Source organism: Cherax quadricarinatus, chromosome 7, assembly GCF_038502225.1.
Source record: "Cherax quadricarinatus isolate ZL_2023a chromosome 7, ASM3850222v1, whole genome shotgun sequence".
Lineage (NCBI taxonomy): Eukaryota > Metazoa > Arthropoda > Malacostraca > Decapoda > Parastacidae > Cherax > Cherax quadricarinatus.
This window is the reverse complement of record NC_091298.1, coordinates 45,054,894-45,075,977: the sequence shown is the minus strand read 5'-3', so window position 1 is coordinate 45,075,977 and position 21,084 is coordinate 45,054,894. Positions and strand designations below refer to the sequence as shown.

The 21,084-nt window shown below is 38.9% G+C and overlaps 1 protein-coding gene across 1 annotated transcript in view; it reads left to right on the top strand.

Moving 5' to 3' along the window:
- The window catches only part of LOC128686844 (arylsulfatase B), a 150,338-nt gene that overhangs the window by 59,771 nt on the left and 69,483 nt on the right, over positions 1–21,084 (top strand). Inside the window, exons 2-6 of the mRNA XM_053773982.2 lie at positions 4,352–4,483; positions 6,495–6,658; positions 17,086–17,189; positions 17,397–17,554; positions 17,683–17,756. Coding sequence (XP_053629957.1) covers positions 4,352–4,483; positions 6,495–6,658; positions 17,086–17,189; positions 17,397–17,554; positions 17,683–17,756 — 632 coding nt within the window. The remainder of the gene's footprint in view (positions 1–4,351; positions 4,484–6,494; positions 6,659–17,085; positions 17,190–17,396; positions 17,555–17,682; positions 17,757–21,084) is intronic.

Here is a 21,084-nt window from a genome sequence, read left to right as displayed (position 1 = left end):
CGGGGAGTTGCCCAGTTTCAAATGATGCGTTGAAGATCTTTGTTAATGGTACACACAATGTCTCTGCTCCCTCTTTAAGGACCCACGGAGAGATGTTGTCTGGTCCCACCGCCTTTGAGGTGTCAAGTTCGCATAGCAGCTTCTTCACCTCCTCCTTGGTTATATGTACCTCATCCAGCACTTGCTGTTGCACCCCCCTGCTCTGATTTCCTGGAGTCCTACTGGTTTCCACTGTAAATACTTCTTTTAATCTTGTGTTGAGCTCCTGACATACCTCCCGGTCGATGCTATGTCATTTTCGTATTGCCGCTGAGCCTCCCTTCTTATCTGTGCATATTCGTTTCTGGCTCTTCGGCTAATCTCTTTATTTTCCTGAGTTCTCTGTCTTCTGTACCTTTTCCATTCTTTAGTACACTTAGTTTTTGCCTCCCTACACCTTTGGGTGAACCAAGGACTCGTTCTGTTCTTCCCATTATTTCTGTTTTCCTTGGGTACAAACCTCTCCTCTGCCTCCTTGCATTTTGTTGCCACATAGTCCATCATTTCTTGTACTGGTTTTCCTGTCAGTTCCCTCTCCCACTGAATGTCTTGAAAGAAGTTCTTCAAGCCTGAGTAGTTCCCCCTTTTGTAGTTTGGTTTTTCCCACCCTATTCCTGCTGCTCTCTCCACTTGGAGCTCAACTATGTAGTCGAAGCACAGAACCACATGATCACTAGCTCCCAGGGGCCTTTCATACATGATATCCTCGATGTCAGAACTACTCAAGGTGAATACAAGGTCCAGTCTTGCTGGTTCATCCTCTCCTCTCTCTCTGGTAGCGTTTCTAACATGTTGATGCATGAGGTTTTCCAGTACCACATCCATCATCTTGGCTCTCCATGTTTTGGGACCCCCATGGGGCTCCAGGTTTTCCCAGTCAATCTCCTTGTGATTGAAATCACCCATAACTAGTAACTTTGCTCCCCCCATGTGTGCTCTCCTGGCCACCTCGGCTAGTGTGTCGACCATTGCTCTGTTGCTCTCATCGTATTTTTCTCTTGGCCTCCTGCAGTTCTGTGGTGGGTTGTACATTACTGCAATTATCACCTTATGTCCCTCAGACTGGATTGTTCCTACTAAGTAGTCCCTTTCGCCCGTGCCATCCATTCCTTCCATTTTCTCAAACCCCCACTGGTTTTTAATGAGCAGTGCAACTCCTCCTCCCCCTCTCCTCCCTCTGTCTTTCCTGAGGATTTGATATCCGGATGGAAAGATTGAATCTGTTATTATTCTGGTGAGTTTTGTTTCTGTGAGTGCTATTATGTCTGGGGATGTCTCCTTGATTCTTTCGTGCCACTCCTCATACTTATTTGTAATTCTATCTGCATTTTTATACCACACCTTCAACTTCTTTTCTAAGATTGTGGTCTGGGAGGTGTATTGGGGTTGGGGAAGTGGGAGACCTGATAAGGAACTATGAGTGGTTGCTGTAGGGGTGGAGTTTGTAATGCAGTGGGTGGGGGCATTGGATGTGGCATGGGTGTTTTGGTTTAGAGTGTTTGGTTGCACTGGGGTTGACCTGGTTGGGAGGCTTCTATAGGAAGTTGTGAGGGAGGCTGTATTTGATCTTCCTGTGTCTGGGATCTCCTGTCTGTCTTCTCCATCCCCTCTCTTTCCTCCTTTCGCCTTTGTACCATCTCTCTCTGTTTCTGCCTTTCTGCTTGTGTTCTGTCACGGACGAGATACACCTTCCTGTATGCCGGCATGTCCCTTAATCGTGCTTTCTCCTGCAAGATCCTGTTCCGAGTCGATTCTGCCTTGAAGGTCACTTTCACTGGCCGGGTTCTTTTTTTTACATACCCCCCTATTCTCCGAAAATTTTCCAGCTGGGTCATGTCGTCTTCTCCTATTGCTTTCATGATGCTTTCAATTGCTTTTTTTTTCTCCTTGTTTTCTGGCTTCATATGTTTCCCCTTCAACTTCCTGGAGCCCATACACGAAGACTGACCTCACCCTTTCATCCTCCCACTGCATATCCCTGTGTATCCCCTCATTCAATTTGATTTCCTCCATTGCAGCTTTCCTTTCTTCAGTTTCACTAGCTAATGTACTTGGGCTCAGTGACCTGTCATTTTCCCTTCTCGGCTTTCCTTGGGCTCTGCTGTGGTCTGTTAGGGCCTCAACATATAGCTTAGCTCTTTCATTTACTACAGTCTCCACTGATTGAGCTTCTACATGCTGTTTTCTTCCTTCTTTCCCTACAGTCTCCTTATTTGTGACTGAGGTAGCAGTCTCTGTTGTCAATCCCAAAATGTTCTTTAGTTCTTTAGGCTGTTTCAGATTTTTCAGTTCCTCTTCTAAACTCTGTATCCTGGCCTCTGCTGCTTTGACTTGCACCTCCCACTTCCTGCTTTCCATGTCTATCCTCTCTTCCATTCTCATGCTAAGTTCTTCTAGTTTCTTTTCCCATTCATGTTCCCTTTTTGTGAGCTCTGCTGCCCAATCTTCCTTTGCAGTTTCCTCCTCCTGTCCCTTGGTTTTTCTTGTTGCTCTCTGGCAACCCATTTTTGTTTTATCCTGATTGCCTCAGAGTGGGGAAACCTATGTAATTCTGTATGTTAGGTTAGTATTATGTATGTCAGAGTGTGGGGGGGGGAGGTAGAGGAGGAACTGTGGCTATGTGGGAGAGTAGTGGGAAGGGGGAGTGGGAAGGAGAGTGAAGCAAGTGGGTGAGTGGGAGAGGGAGAGGGGGAAGGAGGGAGAGGTGGGGAGGGGGAGGGTGAAAGAGGGAGTGGAGGGATCAGGTGAAGGAGTGAGATGTCGGTGGGGGAGGGGGGAGTGTATGTGTGTGAGTCTGGCAATGTGTGTGTGTGTGTGTGTGTGTGTGTGTGTGTGTGTGTGTGTGTGTGTGTGTGTGTGTGTTGTATGTGTGTTGCGTGTGTGTGTGTATGTGTGTGTGTGTTGTGTGTGTGTATGTGTGATGTGTGTGTGTGTGTGTGTGTGTGTGTGTGTGTGTGTGTGTGTGGGTGTGTGTGGGTGTTGTGGGTGTGTGTGAGTGTGTGGGTATGTGTGGGTGTGTGTGGGTGGGTGTGTGTGAGTGTGTATGTGTGTGAGAGTGTCTTGTGCAGTGTAATGACTGGCCGCAACTTCTTGTGACCTGATACAACCCTCCTGGGACTTGACCCTAGCACCGTCTTACTATAATTTTATCTTATACGTTTAAAGATATATTTTTTTCATTTATGTTTATGTAAAAAATAATAATTTTGTACCAAAAGAACCTTAGAAAACTTACCTAACCTTATTATAACGAGCGCAATTTAATTTAACCTAATCCAACTAAATATATTTTAGATAAGTTTACACACACACACACACACACACACACACACACACACATTATATATATATATATATATATATATATATATATATATATATATATATATATATATATATATATATATATATATATATATATATACGCAAAACAACTACTGTGAAAGAATAGAGAAATTCCAAGCGCTTTCGTGACTACTCACATTATCAAGGAACAATGAAAGCAATGCATTAAAGGAAGGCATATAAAGGGTCTAGCCCACACCTCACTATCAAATCCCACAACAAAGCAACACCTGACGCGCGACTCATAAGAAAGGGAACACTGCAGCAGGCCCACCGGCCCAACTAGACAGGTCCTTCACACAACCCACCAACAAACTTTTCTACCCAAGAATTAAGAATTTTAAAATTTATTATTTGTCCAATGTATTATAAAATTCTTCCCAAATTCTATTAATTATAAATGGATCTAATTTATATAAACCAAAGGAAATATTCATATTATTGTCAAAACTGCTTTTTATGAAACTAGATTCAATTATATTCCTGTCGACCATGGACCAAGAATAATACATTGGACAAATAATAAATTGTAAATTCTTAATTCTTGGGTAGAATAGTTTGTTGGTGGGTTGAGTGAAGGACCTGTCTAGTTGGGCCAGCAGGCCTGCTGCAGTGTTCCCTTTCTTATGAGTCGCACATCAGGTGTTGCTTTGTTGTGGGATGTGATAGTGAGGTGTGGGCTAGACCCTTTATATGCCTTCCTTTGATGCATTACTTTCATTGTTCCTTGATAATGTGAGTAGTCACGAAAGCGCTTGGAATTTCTCTATTCTTTCACAGTGGTTGTTTTGCATATTCTGAAATCACCTGTTTACTGTGATCTTATTGCATATATATATATATATATATATATATATATATATATATATATATATATATATATATATATATATATATATACATATGGTCCCATGACATACATATTTCAAACTACAGTAATGTATTCTGTTATCTTCTTCCACTCAAGACATGACACCAGACAGACACAAACCCTTATTGATGTTAATGGCATCATCTGTGTTGATGTTAATCTCGGCTTCTCCGGCTCCACAATCAGTACATCCGCCTCATATTATTCTTATTGTGGCAGACGATCTTGGTAAGTATGTATGATCTTTTTCTCATTTGATCTAGTAGTGCAGGATGACCTTAGTGTCTTTACCGGGAAATTATTTACAGGCGTCATTTAATGCAAAACTTTCACTTATATATAACTTGCCTTTCTCTTTTGTAAATAAAGTAGGGCTGTTCAAAAAAAAAAAATGTTGTTTGAGTAATAGAACAGAAGTAGATTTTTTTTGTGCAGTCTATTGTGTTTGTATTTTGATAACCACTATGACAATTGCAGTTTTAAACACAAGCATAATTATCTTCTGATCTACAAATAACCCGCACATAAAAGAGAGAAGCTTACGACAACGTTTCGGTCCGACTTGGACCATTGTGACTGTCAATGGTCCAAGTCGGACCGAAACGTCGACGTAAGCTTCTCTCTTTTATGTGCGGGTTATTTGTGTATCGTTCCAGTCACGGTATTGTGCCTTATTGTTATTTATTATCTGATCTATTTTTTCGCTTTGATTGCCTGTAGTTACTATCTTATATATTTTTCAACCAATGTTGCACGTCTGAGCAACATTAAATTTCACTATTTTATTGATACATGTCTTGTGACATATATAAATATTTATAAATATTATCATCACATAATTCACCTTGAAACAATGAATAAACTCAGGCCTACAGAAAGTCCTTTATATTATTTACATTTATGTAAGAATAGTTTTCATTGATTTCAACTTGACAGTTCTAATTTGTTAATACTTTTTTGGGTAAATATTCCAAAATATTAAAAAAAATCAGTAATAGGACCCCTAAGTAACCTATGTACAATAAGCATAACTTTCTCCAATTTAAACTCGGTAAAATTTCAATAAAAAATATTTTTCATTGTTTCTCAAATTTGCTTTTATTTGTTTTATTAGAAAAACTTACTTATTGTCATTATCATTATGCATTTTTTCTCACATTTAAACTTCAGAATTAAGTTTTGAAGTAAATTTCCTGTTTTTAACATCCAAATAAGTGATCTTCAGTATAATACATAATAACGTATGCAGTGTGCACGTTAGTAATTTTTTACGAAATCTTCTTGGAAACCTATATAAATATAGAATTATTTGTTTCTCTCGGTATTTCACACCTTTTTTTTTTTTTTTTTTTTTTTTTTTTTTTTTTTTTTTTTTTTTTTTTTTTTTTTTTTTTTTTTTTTTTTTTTTTTTCTTGGTCGTAACTATTCATGAAACTATCATAAAATATAACAAGTAGATTTAAACTAAAAAAAAAACGAATTTATTTCGTGTTTTTCAGTTGTTTTTCTAATTAGTTATGTAACTTCTAAAATAAAGCCGCTGGTTTACTAATATAATAATGATATAATAAGGACATAATCTTTAATAATATAATAATGGTATATTAATGATATAATAATGACATATTAATAATATAATAATGACATAATCTTTATTACTACCAGCACATGTACAAGGTATACAGACCATAGTTGACATCACTGACATACTACTATATAGAAAGTCCCTTGTTATGCTGAGTATTTACAGTAAATTAGGTCAGTTTTGTCCCAGGATGCGACCCACACCAGTCCACTAACACCCAGGTACCCATTTTAAATTAATGGGTGAACATGGACAGGGACAGCAGGTGTCTTATTGAAACACGTCCCTAATGTTTTCCAGCCGTCCCGGAGGAGATTCGAACCCCGGACATCATTGTGTGAGCTGAGTGCTCTAGTGATCGAGCTACAGTAGGAAACACCCTATTAATATTTTAATTGTTTACTGACACTTGCAAGTTTATGCTCCTCGGAACAGTATCAATTAAATTCTTCGAAGTCGAAGATTTGAATTAGATATTTCATGGACCCCATTTGAAATAAGTTATTTTATCTAACTTTTTTTGGGGGGTTATTGTGTGTAATTTACACGTATGTTACTGATGTATGATTATCTGTGTACCTGTACCTAAATAAACTTACTTATCCAGTAGGTGGTAATAGTTAACAGTAAAGCTGATGTGTCCTACTGATGCAGGCTGGAACGACGTCTCGTGGCATAACCATCAAGTGAAGACACCGCAGCTGGAGGCGCTGGCCAGAAGCGGCGTCCTGCTGGAACAATCATATGTTCAACCCATTTGTACTCCCACTCGCTCTGCACTCCTGGCTGGACGTTATCCTTTCACCCTCGGTAGACAGGTGAGTCCAAGGTCACTGCTGCTCATTTGCCTGTTCATCAGAAAGGTGGTTATTAAAACTGTATATTGGGCATGAGATAAGAAGTTTAAAGGTGGCTAGGAGGGCTCAGGGAAGTATTACCCATTCATCACCTGAATCTTGAGAGCAACAGTTTGCTTGAAGGATAATTAATTTTCTTCAATCTCAGTAACAAAGCATGTCACTTGCTTTAGATTTTAATAGGTTAGATAGCTCAGTAAATATTTATTTGCCAATTAACAGTACAAAGGCAGAGATGAATAAGATGAGTCCATTTTAACCCAAAGAATAAAAATATTTTGCTGCATATTTTTGAATGGTTTGCGCTTTATTTTGTGTGGAGGAAGCTTTTAACTGTATTATAGCTTAAAATGTACATGCATGGTAAAAATGTACATTCATGGTAAAAATGTACATGCATGGTAAAAATGTACATGCATGGTAAAAATGTACATTCATGGTAAAAATGTACATTCATGGTAAAAATGTACATTCATGGTAAAAATGTACATGCATGGTAAAAATGTACATTCATGGTAAAAATGTACATGCATGGTAAAAATGTACATTCATGGTAAAAATGTACATGCATGGTAAAAATGTACATTCATGGTAAAAATGTACATGCATGGTAAAAATGTACATTCATGGTAAAAATGTACATGCATGGTAAAAATGTACATGCATGGTAAAAATGTACATTCATGGTAAAAATGTACATGCATGGTAAAAATAAGATTGTTGTATGCCTGACACCTATCCATTCTTTTTAGTATGAATTTTATTCATTCTTGCTAAAATATATCATTCATACATTCTTTCAATCTGAATAATAATGATAGGCAATATAATTGTTATATTTTAAAAACTAAAATCTGGATAACGTTATTTAAAATTATTAGGTGAGAAATTACCTGGGAAATTACCTGAGAAAAGCCTGGTCACAGACCGGGCCGCGAGGGCATTGACCACCGGAACCCTCTCTAGGTATACTCCAGATATACTCCAGCATGAGGTTTACAGGATATTACCTGAATTATTACCTGCAAGTAATTTGGGTGAGGTAAGTGGGACTTAGTCACAGTGGGTCTCAAGACTGTCACTCCCTCCATGCCCACTTCATCACTATTCTCACAAAAAGCTAGACCTATATTAAATTAATAATTACAATATTAAAACCAGTTACTCTGGTAAATTAAAATTGTGGAGACTCTATATTTTGGTTTGCTTACTGGGTACACAAAATATAACTATGAGTACAATACATAAATACAATGGTGTTATTAGAAAAGAAATTCGTATTAACACTTAACATTTAATCACTGGATCTCATTCTCAGCATAATGAAAAAATTGTTCATATAAATAGCAGACATTATCAATGTCAGCAGTGTTACCCTGGTCCATGAGTTTTTTAAGTGCACTTCCAGTTGTAAGGCCTCGTGGAAGTCTTTGTTTACACAGAGCACGACGCTGTTCATGTGTGAATGTATGATAGGTGACACCACCACTCACATTCCCTCCTACATTAACATTACAAGCATCACTATAACTGTCATCACCAACACCACTACCAACATTGTCTTCATTACATTTATCAACAGTATTGTACTCAACATTAATGTCAATGTGGTTAACCTCATCACACTCTGCACCACCACTTATATTACGCTCATCACTATTACTAACATCATTGACACCATAGCCTTCATTATGATGCTCACTACAGTTATCAACACAAGTATTATATTCGTCATTACTATAATTAAGAACACCACCACTACCACCACCTCCTCCACCACCCTTACACTTGCTTTCACAAAAGTCCCTGGACCAATTATGTACCTCTGTAATCTTTTGACTACCCCCCACAGGATGGGTATGGGGTGCATAATAAACATATTAAACTAATTAAACTAACACACCCTAATGCTACCTTAAAAGCTAGAGTTTGCGATGGGAAATGAAAAACTGCTATACATTATGGGTAAGCATCACTTAACTAAGGTGTGTTGTCGAGAAGAATCGTAGTCCCCTGTTTTTCCGTCCTTGTACCCGAATTGTAAATGTTTTCCACACTATTTATCCCAATTTTTCAACGGGAACATGTGAGCAAATCCTAGTTCATGGATTGAAGCTGATTTACCCTAGTTGAACCTAGATGATGCCTGATTTCATGACTATTGTAACAACCAGTGCACACACATTAAATTCCCTATGGCGTCCTTACCCTCCTTGCCGCTGTTCCACATCTTCCCCTCACTCGAAATTTCTCGGATCAAATCAGCATCACATTTTAATACACAGTTAATATATTATTCAAATTTACACATGTTGAATTTAAGAAAATTCAAAATTTTCCACAATTATAATACAGTGATGTCATTCTTTTGTTGAATTCTGACCAGCAATACAACATTACAAGATATTGAGAATTAAACAGTATTAAAAAATACTGTAGAAGAAGAGTACATAGCTGGGTCATATCAATTAACTGTGAAGAATCTATTCAAAAAAATATTTGTGACTGTATTTTTCAGGAAGTTAGTCCTAAACTTACCCAACCCCTTAAAATATTCTTAGAATGTGAGTGTCTGACATATTGGAGGTTCACCTTAATTTTTTACACTTTGAAAATAGAGAACTCTACATAAATTATTGATATCGCAATCTTTTTCTGGCCCTGAGATGTTGTAACTCATTCTTGTAGATGTGAATCTGTCAGCAACTTTCCCCAGTGATGTGTGATGTTGTTGAAAATATGTTATTCTTGATTTAGCACCTACCTGGAACTTACCTGGAGAGGGTTTAGGGGGTCAACGCCCCTGTGGCTCGGTCTGATCAACCAGGCTGTTACTGTTGGTCGCACGCAAACTGACGTACGAACCACAGCACGGTTGATCAGGTACTGACTTCAGGTGTCTGTCCAACTCCCTCTTGAAGACAGCCAGGGGTCAATTAGCAATCCCCCTTATGTATGGTGGGAGGCGGTTAATCAGTCTTGGGCCCCTCTCATGACACCCCGGCTTTTCATTATGGCGATGCTGCACTGCCAGCCGGACCTCTTGCGTCGGTATACATATGTTAAGTACTTAGGATAATTTATTCCACACGGTTCGTCCTTAAGAGATCGCGTCCCGCTGTCGGTATCACCGTTCATGGGGAATTTTGGAAAGTACAACATCGGAGAGTTGGTAGAAATGAGAATATCCCGTTCCTCTTCTGAGTTCTGGTACCGTTATGAGGGAAAACTGTGATAGGTACTTAGCAGTAGTGTGTTGCAGGCTCTGCATACGAGTATGTTTACTCAGGCTTAGGTATCAGCAACATTTGCAACATTTCAATGATTACAACGTATATATGAGTTAGGAAAATCTAAGAAAACCAATGAGAGTGTCTTATCGCCTCTGGGGTCCTAGTGCTTAGAAACATTGCAACTCTCATTCATAGCAACATATGTGTGAGTCACCTAAGATAACCCCCTCAGGGGTTCTAGTTACCTAGGATAACAATGGAAGGTCAGATGTAATAACTTACCGTAACTGGGGCCTGAATGATAGGAGACATTCAGACTTTTAAGAATATCGCGAAATATACAGGATCAGGTAACAGCAAGTGTATCACATAGCATCATGTATATGATAGCAACTCTTACATATAGCAGCATGTACAAGTTACCCAGGATAACTCAAGTTATTCCTGATGATACAAACATTCAGGAATACAATTACTATTGCATTGTTAAGTAAAAGGACACAAGCGCAACTAATGTGACATTTTATTGTGGCAACGTTTCGCTCTCCAGGAGCTTTGTCAAGCTGTTACAAACAGTACATGGACACAGAGGGTATATATAGGCTTAGAGTGTGGTGTAGTACTAGTGGTAGTAGTAATAGTAATACTAGCAGTAGTAATAGTAGTAGTAGTAATACTAGTGGTAGTATTAGTACTACTACTACTACTACTACTACCACTAGTACAACACCTCACTCTAAGCCTATATATACCCTCTGTGTCCATGTATTGTTTGTAACAGCTTGACAAAGCTCCTGGAGAGCGAAACGTTGCCACAATAAAATGCCACATTAGTTGCACTTGTGTCCTTTTACTTAATATATTGTCGGAAGACAGAAGAAGGTAATCATGCAAGGATATTTGTATGGAATCTTCTGGTACTTTCTGGAACAGTCTCTGACATATGGTAGTATGGAATCTTCTGGTACTTTCTGGAACAGTCTCTGACATATGGTAGTATAGGGTGACAAAAAGCACAGCTGATTTATATATTAATACAAATTTACATAAAATCTGAGTGCTTCGACAGGCACTAGATTAGTTGAAAGTGATTAAATGCGGTTTTGGATTGACTAACACTTTCTGTAAACCTCGGAGGTTCTCTCTCCTGTTATTCCAGGAGGTGTGGATAACTATCTGGCGGCTCTACTGTGGTTTCGGTCTACTCTGGCACGTTTCTACCTTGCCTCTGAGAGAATTTTCCATTCTTATCTGTTGCTAAACTTGCAACAAATAGGAGGGAAATTTCGGAATTTCGTTTTCCTGTTCTTTTACAAGGACACAGCATCTGGTTCACTACTCTGATTGCTGGAGAACACAACCCATAATTCTTAGACCATAGCTGACATCAGTGACATACTTCTATACAGAAAGCCACTTGTTATGCAGAGCATTTCAATTACGTCCCAGGATGCGACCCACGCGAGTCGACTAACATCCAAGTACCCATTTTACTGATGAGTGAACAGGGACAGGAGGTGTCTTATGGAAACACATCCTAATGTTTCCCAGCCGTACCATGGGATCGATCCCCGGCCCGGACCTCAGTGTGTGAGATGAGTGCGCTAGCAATGGAGCTACGGGACACATTTTTCTCATTTTGAGTTTTTCCAAGTCATTGGGGAATGTCACTAGGCAGGGAAAGTGGTATCTGACTATCAACAGTTTTTAGATCAGATGCCTTCAAGTTGTTTCCATAATCTCTGGTCGAATTGTGCATTTTCCACAGTCAGATTGTTCAAATTCAAAGTTGTTGTATGTCAGGTCTGTTAAAATAGGTTCAAACTCTAATCAACAGCCTGACTCTTGTTTTTATGCGATGTGGCAGGACAGACAGTCTGACTCAAAGATATTCATTAACTTTCTTGGATGTTGATGGTTCAAGTGAAAGTTTTTCCATGTTTAGCTTTATTTTTTTATATTTTTCCAGTGAATGTGAGACGTGTTTAGCTTCTAGTATGACAGATAATTCGCGTTAGAACCTCAAAATTCAGGCCATTTTTGTGTCCATGCAATACTTCTATATTCTTGGCATCTCGAAATTTCTTCTGTTGGTGGCTACTTCTAGAAGTGAATATAGGAAAGAGTAAGGTGATGAGGATAACAAAAAGATTAGGTGACGAAAGACTGGATATCAGATTGGAGGGAGAGAGTATGGAGGAGGTGAATGTATTCAGGTATTTAGGAGTGGACGTGTCAGCAGATGGGTCTATGAAGGATGAGGTGAATCATAGAATTGATGAGGGGAAAAAAGTGAGTGGTGCACTTATGAGTCTGTGGAGACAAAGAACTTGGTCCGTGGAAGCAAAGAGGGGAATGTATGAGAGTATAGTTATATCAACGCTCTTATATGGGTGTGAAGCATGGGTGATGAATGTTGCAGCGAGGAGAAGGCTGGAGGCAGTGGAGATGTCATGTCTGAGGGCAATGTGTGGTGTGAATATAATGCAGAGAATTCGTAGTTTGAAAATTAGGAGATGTGGGATTACCAAACTTATTATCCAGAGGGTTGAGGAAGGGTTGTTGAGGTGGTTTGAACATGTAGAGAGAATGGAACAAAATAGAATGACTTCGAGAGTGTATAAATCTGTAGCGGAGAGAAGGCGTAATAGGGGTTGGCCTAGGAAAGGGTGGAGGGAGGGAGGTAAAGAAGGTTTGTGTGTGAGGGGCTTGGACTTCCAGCAAGCATGCGTGAGTGTATTTAATAGGAGCGAATGGAGGCAAATGCTTTAAATACTGCTGTTGGAGTGTAAGCAAGGTAACATTTATGAAGGGATTGAGGGAAACTGGCAGGCCGGACTTGAGTCCTGGAGATGAGAAGTACAGTGCCTGCACTCTGAAGAAAGGGTGTTAATGTTGCAGTTATATAAACTGTAGGGTAAAGCACCCGTCTGGCAAGACAGTGATGGAGTGAATGATGATGAAAGTTTTTCTTTTTTGGGCCACCCTGCCTTGGTGGGAGACGGACGATGTGTTATGAAGAATTCAGCTGATGACAAAGGAACTTTTTCTTGGAATATTAGCAGATAATACATGTAACAGAGGCAACTGTTACTGCGTACTTCACTCTTAACACTGAATAAATCATTATTTGTACCTTCTTGGATCGAACCTAAATGCTTCCCATTTTCTAGGCGCTACATGACCCATAACAACAACAAAAATAATAATAATAAAAATAATAATAATAATAATAATAATAATAATAATAATAATAATAATAAAAATAAAAAAGCTTCCAAAGTCATAATGAATTTGCAAAAAAAATATACAAATACTTTAAAATTGTATTGATATAATTATAACAATGTGTTGAATACTTTGAAAATAATACGTAAACCAAAAATTGTGGTTGTTTGAGAAGAGAGAGAGTGAGAAAGATTGTGGTTTTTGAGAAGGGAGAGAGAGGGAAAGATTGTGCTTTTAAGAAGGGAGAGAGTGGGAAAGATTCTGGTTTTTGAGAAGGGAAAGAGTGGGAAAGACTGTGGTTGTTTGAGAAGGAAGAGAGTGGGAAAGACTGTGGTTGTTTGAGAAGGGAGACAGTGGGAAAGACTGTGGTTGTTTGAGAAGGGAGACAGTGGGAAAGACTGTGGTTGTTTAAGAAGGGAGAAAGTGGGAAAGATTGTGGTTTTTGAGAAGGGAGAGAGTGGGAAAGATTCTGGTTGTTTGAGAAGGGAGAGAGTTGGAAAGATTGTGGTTGTTTGAGAAAGGAGAGAGTGGGAAAGATTGTGGTTTTTTAGAAAGGAGAGAGTGGGAAAGATTGTGGTTGTTTCAGAAGGGAGAGAGTGGGAAAGATTGTGGTTTTTGAGAAGGGAGAGAGTGGGAAAGATTGTGGTTATTTGAGAAAGGACAGAGTGGGAAACATTGTGGTTGTTTGAGAAGGGAGAGAGTGGGAAAGATTGTGGTTTTTGAGAAAGGAGAGAGTGGGAAACATTGCAGTTTTTGAGAAGGGAGAGAGTGGGAAAGATTGTGGTTGATTGAGAAGGGAGAGAGTGGGAAAGATTGTGGTTTTTGAGAATGAAGAGAGTGGGAAAGATTGTGGTTTTTGAAAAGGGAGAGAGTGGAAAAGATTGTGGTTGTTTGAGAAGGGAGAGAGTGGGAAAGATTGTGGTTTTTTGAGAAGGGAGAGAGTGGGAAAGACTTTGGTTTTTGAGAAGGGAAAGAGTGGGAAAGATTGTGGTAGTTTGAGAAGGGAGAGAGTGGGAAAGATTGTGGTTGTTTGAGAAGGGAAAGAGTGGGAAAGACTGTGGTTGTTTGAGAAGGGAGAGAGTGGGAAAGACTGTGGTTGTTTGAGAAGGGAGAGAGTGGGAAAGATTGTGGTTGTTTGAGAAGGGAGAGAGTGGGAAAGATTGTGGCTTTTTGAAAAGGGAGAGAGTGGGAAAGATTGTGGTTTTTGAGAAGGGAGAGAGCGGGAAAGATTGTGGTTTTTGAGAAAGGAGAAAGTGGAAAAGATTGTGGTTGTTTGAGAAGGGAGAGAGTGGGAAAGACTGTAGTTGTTTGAGAAAGGAGAGAGTGGGAAAGACTGTGGTTTTTGAGAAGGGAGAGAGTGGGAATGACTACGGTTGTTTGAGAAGGGAGAGAGTGGGAAAGACTGTGGTTGTTTGAGAAGGGAGAGAGTGGGAAAGATTGTGGTTTTTGAGAAGGGAGAGAGTGGGAAAGATTGTGGTTTTTGAGAAGGGAGAAAGTGGGAAATATTGTGGTTGTTTGAGAAGGGAGAGAGTGGGAAAGACTGTGGTTGTTTGAGAAGGGAGAGAGTGGGAAAGATTGTGGCTGTTTGAGAAGGGAGAGAGTGGGAAAGATTGTGGCTTTTTGAGAAGGGAGAGAGTGGGAAAGATTGTGGTTGTTTGAGAAGGGAGAGAGCGGGAAAGATTGTGGTTTTTGAGAAGGGAGAAAGTGGAACAGATTGTGGTTGTTTGAGAAGGGAGAGAGTGGGAAAGACTGTAGTTGTTTGAGAAGGGAGAGAGTGGGAAAGTCTGTGGTTGTTTGAGAAGGGAGAGAGTGGGAAAGATTGTGGTTGTTTGAGAAGGGAGAGAGTGGAAAAGGTTGTAGTTGTTTGAGAAGGGATAGAGTGGGAAAGATTGCGGTTGTTTGAGAATAAGTAAGTTTATTGAGGTATACACTAATACAGTTACATAGATTATCATACATAGCAGCATATGTGTAAAGTACCTGGGATAACCCAAAAAAGTCAGACATAGTGACTTCTTTCCATTCCATTGTAGTTGTTTGAGAATGGAGACAGTGGGAAAGATTGTGGTTGTTTCAGAAAGGAGAGAGTGGGAAAGATTGCGGTTGTTTGAGAAGGTAGAGAGTGGGAAAGATTGTGGTTGTTTGAGAAGGGAGAGAGTGGGAAAGATTGTGGTTGTTTGAGAAGGGAGAGAGTGGGAAAGATTGTGGTTGTTTGAGAAGGGAGAGAGTGGGAAAGATTGTGGTTGTTTGAGAATGGAGGGAGTGAGAAAAACTGTGGTTGTTTGAGAAGGGAGGGATTAGGAAAGACTGTGGTTGTTTGAGAAGGGAGAGAGTGGGAAAGATTGTGGTTTTTGAGAAGGGAGAGAGTGTGAAAGATTGTGGTTTTTTGAGAAGGGTGAGAGTGAGAAAGATTGTGGTTGTTTGAGAAGGGAGAGAGTGGGAAAGATTGTGATTTTTCAGTAATTAGAGAGTGGGAAAGATTGTGGTTGTTTGAGAAGGAAGAGAGTGGGAAAGATTGTGGTTGTTTGAGAAAGGAGAGAGTGGGAAAGATTGTGGTTGTTTGAGAAGGGAGAGAGTGTGGAAAGATTGTTGTTGTTTGAGAAGGGAGAGAGTGGGAAAAATTGGGGTTGCTTGAGAAGGAAGAGAGTGGGAAAGATTGTGGTTGTTTGAGAAGGTAGAGAGTGGGAAAGATTGTGGGTGTTTGAGAAGGGAGAGAGCGGGAAAGATTGTGGTTGTTTGAGAAGGGCGAGAGCGGGAAAGATTGTGGTTGTTTGAGAATGGAGAGAGTGAAAAAGATTGAAGTTGTTTGAAAAGGGAGAGAGTGGGAAAAATTGGGGTTGCTTGAGAAGGAAGAGAGTGGGAAAGATTGTGGTTGTTTGAGAAGGGAGAGAGTGAAAAAGATTGAGGTTGTTTGAAAAGGGAGAGAGTGGGAAAGATTGTGGTTGTTTGAGAAGGGCGAGAGCGGGAAAGATTGTGGTTGTTTGAGAATGGAGAGAGTGAAAAAGATTGAAGTTGTTTGAAAAGGGAGAGAGTGGGAAAGATTGTGGCTGTTTGAGAAGGGAGGAGGTTGGAAAGATTGTGGTTGTTTTTGAAGGGAGAGAGTGGGAAAGATTGTGGTTGTTTGAGATGGGAGAGAGTGGGAAAGATTGTGGCTGTCTGAGAAGGGAGGAGGTTGGAAAGATTGTGGTTGTTTGAGAAGGGAGAGAGTGGGAGAGATTGTGGTTGTTTGAAAAGGAGGAGGTTAGAAAGATTGTGGTTGTTTGAGAAGGGAGAGAGTGGGAAAGGTTGTGGTTGTTTGATAAGGGAGTGAGAAAGATTGTGATTGCTTGAGATGGGAGGGAGTGGGAAAGATTGTGGTTGCTTGAGAAGGGAGTTAGAAAAATTGTGGTTGCTTGTGAAGGGAGGGAGTGAGAAAGACTGTGGTTGTTCGATAAGGGAGTGAGAAAGTTTATGGTTGCCTAAGAAGTGCGTGAGAATGATTATTCATATTGTTTCACACTTGATGCAGTTAACAGTTAAATTTTTTCCGATTTTGATATAGTTTATTAAATAATGATTTTAGCCATGGAAGAATGGAAATATTTTCTGGTAACAAATATAATCGCATACTAGAATTATCCTAAAACTCCTTATTATAAGTTGTTTTTTTTTTTTTTTAAAAAAAAGTCTCTTCGACTTCTTCCAGAATATTTTTCTCAAAATCGCTCCTGTCTATATTACATGTACAAGATGTACAACAAAACTATATAATATTCAACCATGACCAGGGTTTATATTTTATGATTTTATCAACGATACATAATATTTTTAGCCTTTGTTAGATTTTCCCTATCTGTACCATGATTTTTCAAAATTTAATCCCTAAAAGTTCACATATTTGGCATAGCATAAAGAGAATATTAGAAATAATAACTGTTTGTCAACCAGCACGATGTTCTGTGGCCGGAGGAGCCTACGGGTCTCGACCTCAATGTTACACTTCTTCCGCAGTCATTGAAGGAAACTGGATACTCAACACACGTTGTTGGCAAGTATGTGAAGTATATCTCGCTTTGTTGTGTAAAAATATTGAGTCTGTATATTTCAGGATTAATATTAGTCATGCTGTAGTGAAGAATAGTTTTTGGAGCATTTACTAACAATTCCTTGATCAATAAACATGTTTTTACAGCATATTAATAAATTTAAGAGATTTCTTTGATACCAGATAGAGTCTAAAGGTAGACGGTTACCAACAGATGGCATCTTGGGTATTGTTCGTGGGCATACACTCCAACAGAGAGAGGGTTTGATACCTTCTACGGCTACTACACAGGAGCCGAAGATTACTACACCCATGTTCGTCAGCCTAACACTCTCCGTCAGGACGATTTCTGGACACAGTGGAATGATGAAGGCGAGTCAGTAATTTTACATATTTTGCTGTTTAGTGGACTTATATATAATTACGAAATTATCTGTTGAGCTGAGCATTAAAAAAAAATACAAGTATATTTACAGAAAATGTCTCATTTTCTTTTCCAGAAAGCACAAGATTAGGATATGACTTCAGAAACAATACCAAGCCAGACCTGAGCGTCGATGGCATCTACTCAACGGCAAGCTATATTTTTAATCAGAAATCTTCATATAATAGTGAAACCTTTTATGATAGACTGATCAATTAAACGTATTATTGTACTTACTACATACACAGAGCACTTAACTCGGATATAAACCCTCCCCTCAAACGTCTCCTTACCAACCTCAACAGGACACATGACCATAACACAAGGCACAGATCACTCTTTGATGTTCCTCGTGTCCGTCTCACACAATGTAAAATCTCAATGCACATAAAAAGCCCCAAAATCTGGAATTCATTACCTGTGAATATTAAAGAAATACTGTCTCTTTATCATTTCAAGACTCTTCTTAAAAACCACTTACTCACCCACAACTAAATAAATACTAAATAACTGTATCTCATAAATGTATAACCAGTGACCCTATCACACTATGTTTCTCTTAATTACATTACCTAATCTATTAAATACTCCATTCTCTTGAATGCACAGTAACTCATCAAATTACTATATGACCTATCTCTGAAATACTCATTTGTGCTTCATGTTACTAGGGGCTTTTGGCATGTACACAAATAAATAAATAAATAAATAAATAAATAGAGTGAATGCTACATGGAAATTGACAGTCCGACGCTCTACCGTCTCGGCTACCGAGGCCTCTAACATGAATGATTCGTAACTAATACTTACAGTATTATATTCCGTCAGATGCACCAACTGTGTGTGTATATATATATATATATATATATATATATATATATATATATATATATATATATATATATATATATATATATATATATATATATATATATAGGTTCGAGTCTCCTTCGGCCAGAGATCAGTGTTTGTGTATATTTCGCCTGCTCTTGAGAATTCCTTGCATTGTTAAAATCTCTAGTAAGGCTGATGCATGCAGGGGATGAGATGAAAAGCTATAAGCCTTCTCCCTGAAAGCTGGCTGCCTTGGATCAACGTCTAGCATTGTGCTAGGCACCAAGGTATTGGTCCAGTGTGGTGAGAATGGTATAGCACTGCGTACCTTGTTCCAAGGTTCGTAGGTTAGAGTCTCCTTCGGCCAGAGATCAGTGTTTGTGTATATTTCGCCTGCTCTTGCGAATTCCTTGCATATATATATATATATATATATATATATATATATATATATATATATATATATATATATATATATATATATATATATATATATATATATATATATATATGAAAGATGAGGTGAATCATAGAATTGATGAGGGAAAAAGAGTGAGTGGCGCACTTAGGAGTCTGTGGAGACAAAGAACTTTGTCTTTGGAGGCAAAGAGGGGAATGTATGAGAGTATAGTTTTACCAACGCTCTTATATGGGTGTGAAGCATGGGTGATGAATGTTGCAGCGAGGAGAAGGCTGGAGGCAGTGGAGATGTCATGTCTGAGGGCAATGTGTGGTGTGAATATAATGCAGAGAATTCGTAGTGTGGAAGTTAGGAGGAGGTGCGGGATTACCAAAACTGTTGTCCACAGGGCTGAGGAAGGGTTGTTGAGGTGGTTCGGACATGTAGAGAGAATGGAGCGAAACAGAATGACTTCAAGAGTGTATCAGTCTGTAGTGGAAGGAAGGCGGGGTAGGGGTCGGCCTAGGAAAGGTTGGAGGGAGGGGGTAAAGGAGGTTTTGTGTGCGAGGGGCTTGGACTTCCAGCAGGCATGCGTGAGCGTGTTTGATAGGAGTGAATGGAGACAAATGGTTTTTAATACTTGACGTGCTGTTGGAGTGTGAGCAAAGTAACATTTATGAAGGGATTCAGGGAAACCGGCAGGCCGGACTTGAGTCCTGGAGATGGGAAGTACAGTGCCTGCACTCTGAAGGAGGGGTGTTAATGTTGCAGTTTAAAAACTGTAGTGTAAAGCACCCTTCTGGCAAGACAGTGATGGAATGAATGATGGTGAAAGTTTTTCTTTTTCGGGCCACCCTGCCTTGGTGGGAATCGGCCAGTGTGATAATAAAAAAAAAAAAAATATATATATATATATATATGTATATATATATACATATACATGTGTATGTATATATATATACATATACATGTAGGTATATATATATATATATATATATATATATATATATATATATATATATATATATATATATATATATATATATATATATGTAGTAGGTTGGTAGACAGCAACCACCCAGGGAGATACTACCGTCCTTCTAAGTGAGTGTAAAACGAAAGCCTGTAATTGTTTTACATGATGGTAGGATTGCTGGTGTCTTTTTTCTGTCTCATAAATATGCAATATTACAGGTATGTCTTGCTACTTCTACTTACACTTAGGTCACACTACACATACATGTACAGGTTTATTTATACACACTCATCTGAGTTTTCTTTGATTTTATCTTAATAGTTCTTGTTTCTTATTCTTTTATATCCATGGGGAAGTGGAATAAGAATCTTTCCTCCGTAAGCCATGAGTGTTGTAAAAGTCAACTAAAATGCCGGGAACATTGGGCTAGTAACCCCTTTTCCTGTAATAATTACTAAAAAGAATAATAAGAAGAAAATTGTCAAAGTGGGAAGTCTGAATGTGTGTGGATGTTGTGCAAATGATAAGATAGAGATGATTGTGGATGTTATGAATGAGAAGAAACTGGATGTCCTGGCTTTAAGTGAAACAAAGCTGAAGGGGGTGGGAGAGTTTCAGTGGAGAGGAATAAATAGGATTAGGTCAGGGGTTTCAAATAGAGTTAGAGCTAAAGAAGGCATTGAAATATTGTTGAAGGATAAGCTATGGCAGGGAAAGAGGGAGTATAAATGTATTAATCCAAGGATTATGTGGAGTAAAATAAAGGTTCGATGTGAAAAGTGGGTTATAGTAAGCATATATGCACCTGGAGAAGAGAGAAGTGTAGAGGAGAGAGAGAGATTTTGGGAAATGTTGAGTGAATGTGTGGGGAGTTTGGAACCAAGTGTGAGAGTACTTGTGGTTGGGGATTTCAATGCTAAAGTGGGTAAAAATGTTGTGGAGGGAGTAGTAGGTAAATTTGGGGTGCCAGGGGTAAATGAAAATGGGGAGCCTTTAACTGAGCGATGTGTAGAAAGAGGTTTGGTAATAAGTAATACATATTTTATGAAAAAGAGGATAAATAAATATACAAGGTATGATACAGCACGTAATGAAAGTAGTTTATTAGATTATGTATTGGTGGATAAAAAGTTGATGGGTAGGCTCCAGGATGTACATGTTTATTGAGGGGCAACTGATATATCGGATCATTATTTAGTTGTAGCTACAGTTAGAGTAAGAGGTAGATGGGACAAGAGGAAAATGGCAACAACAAACAAGAGGCAGGT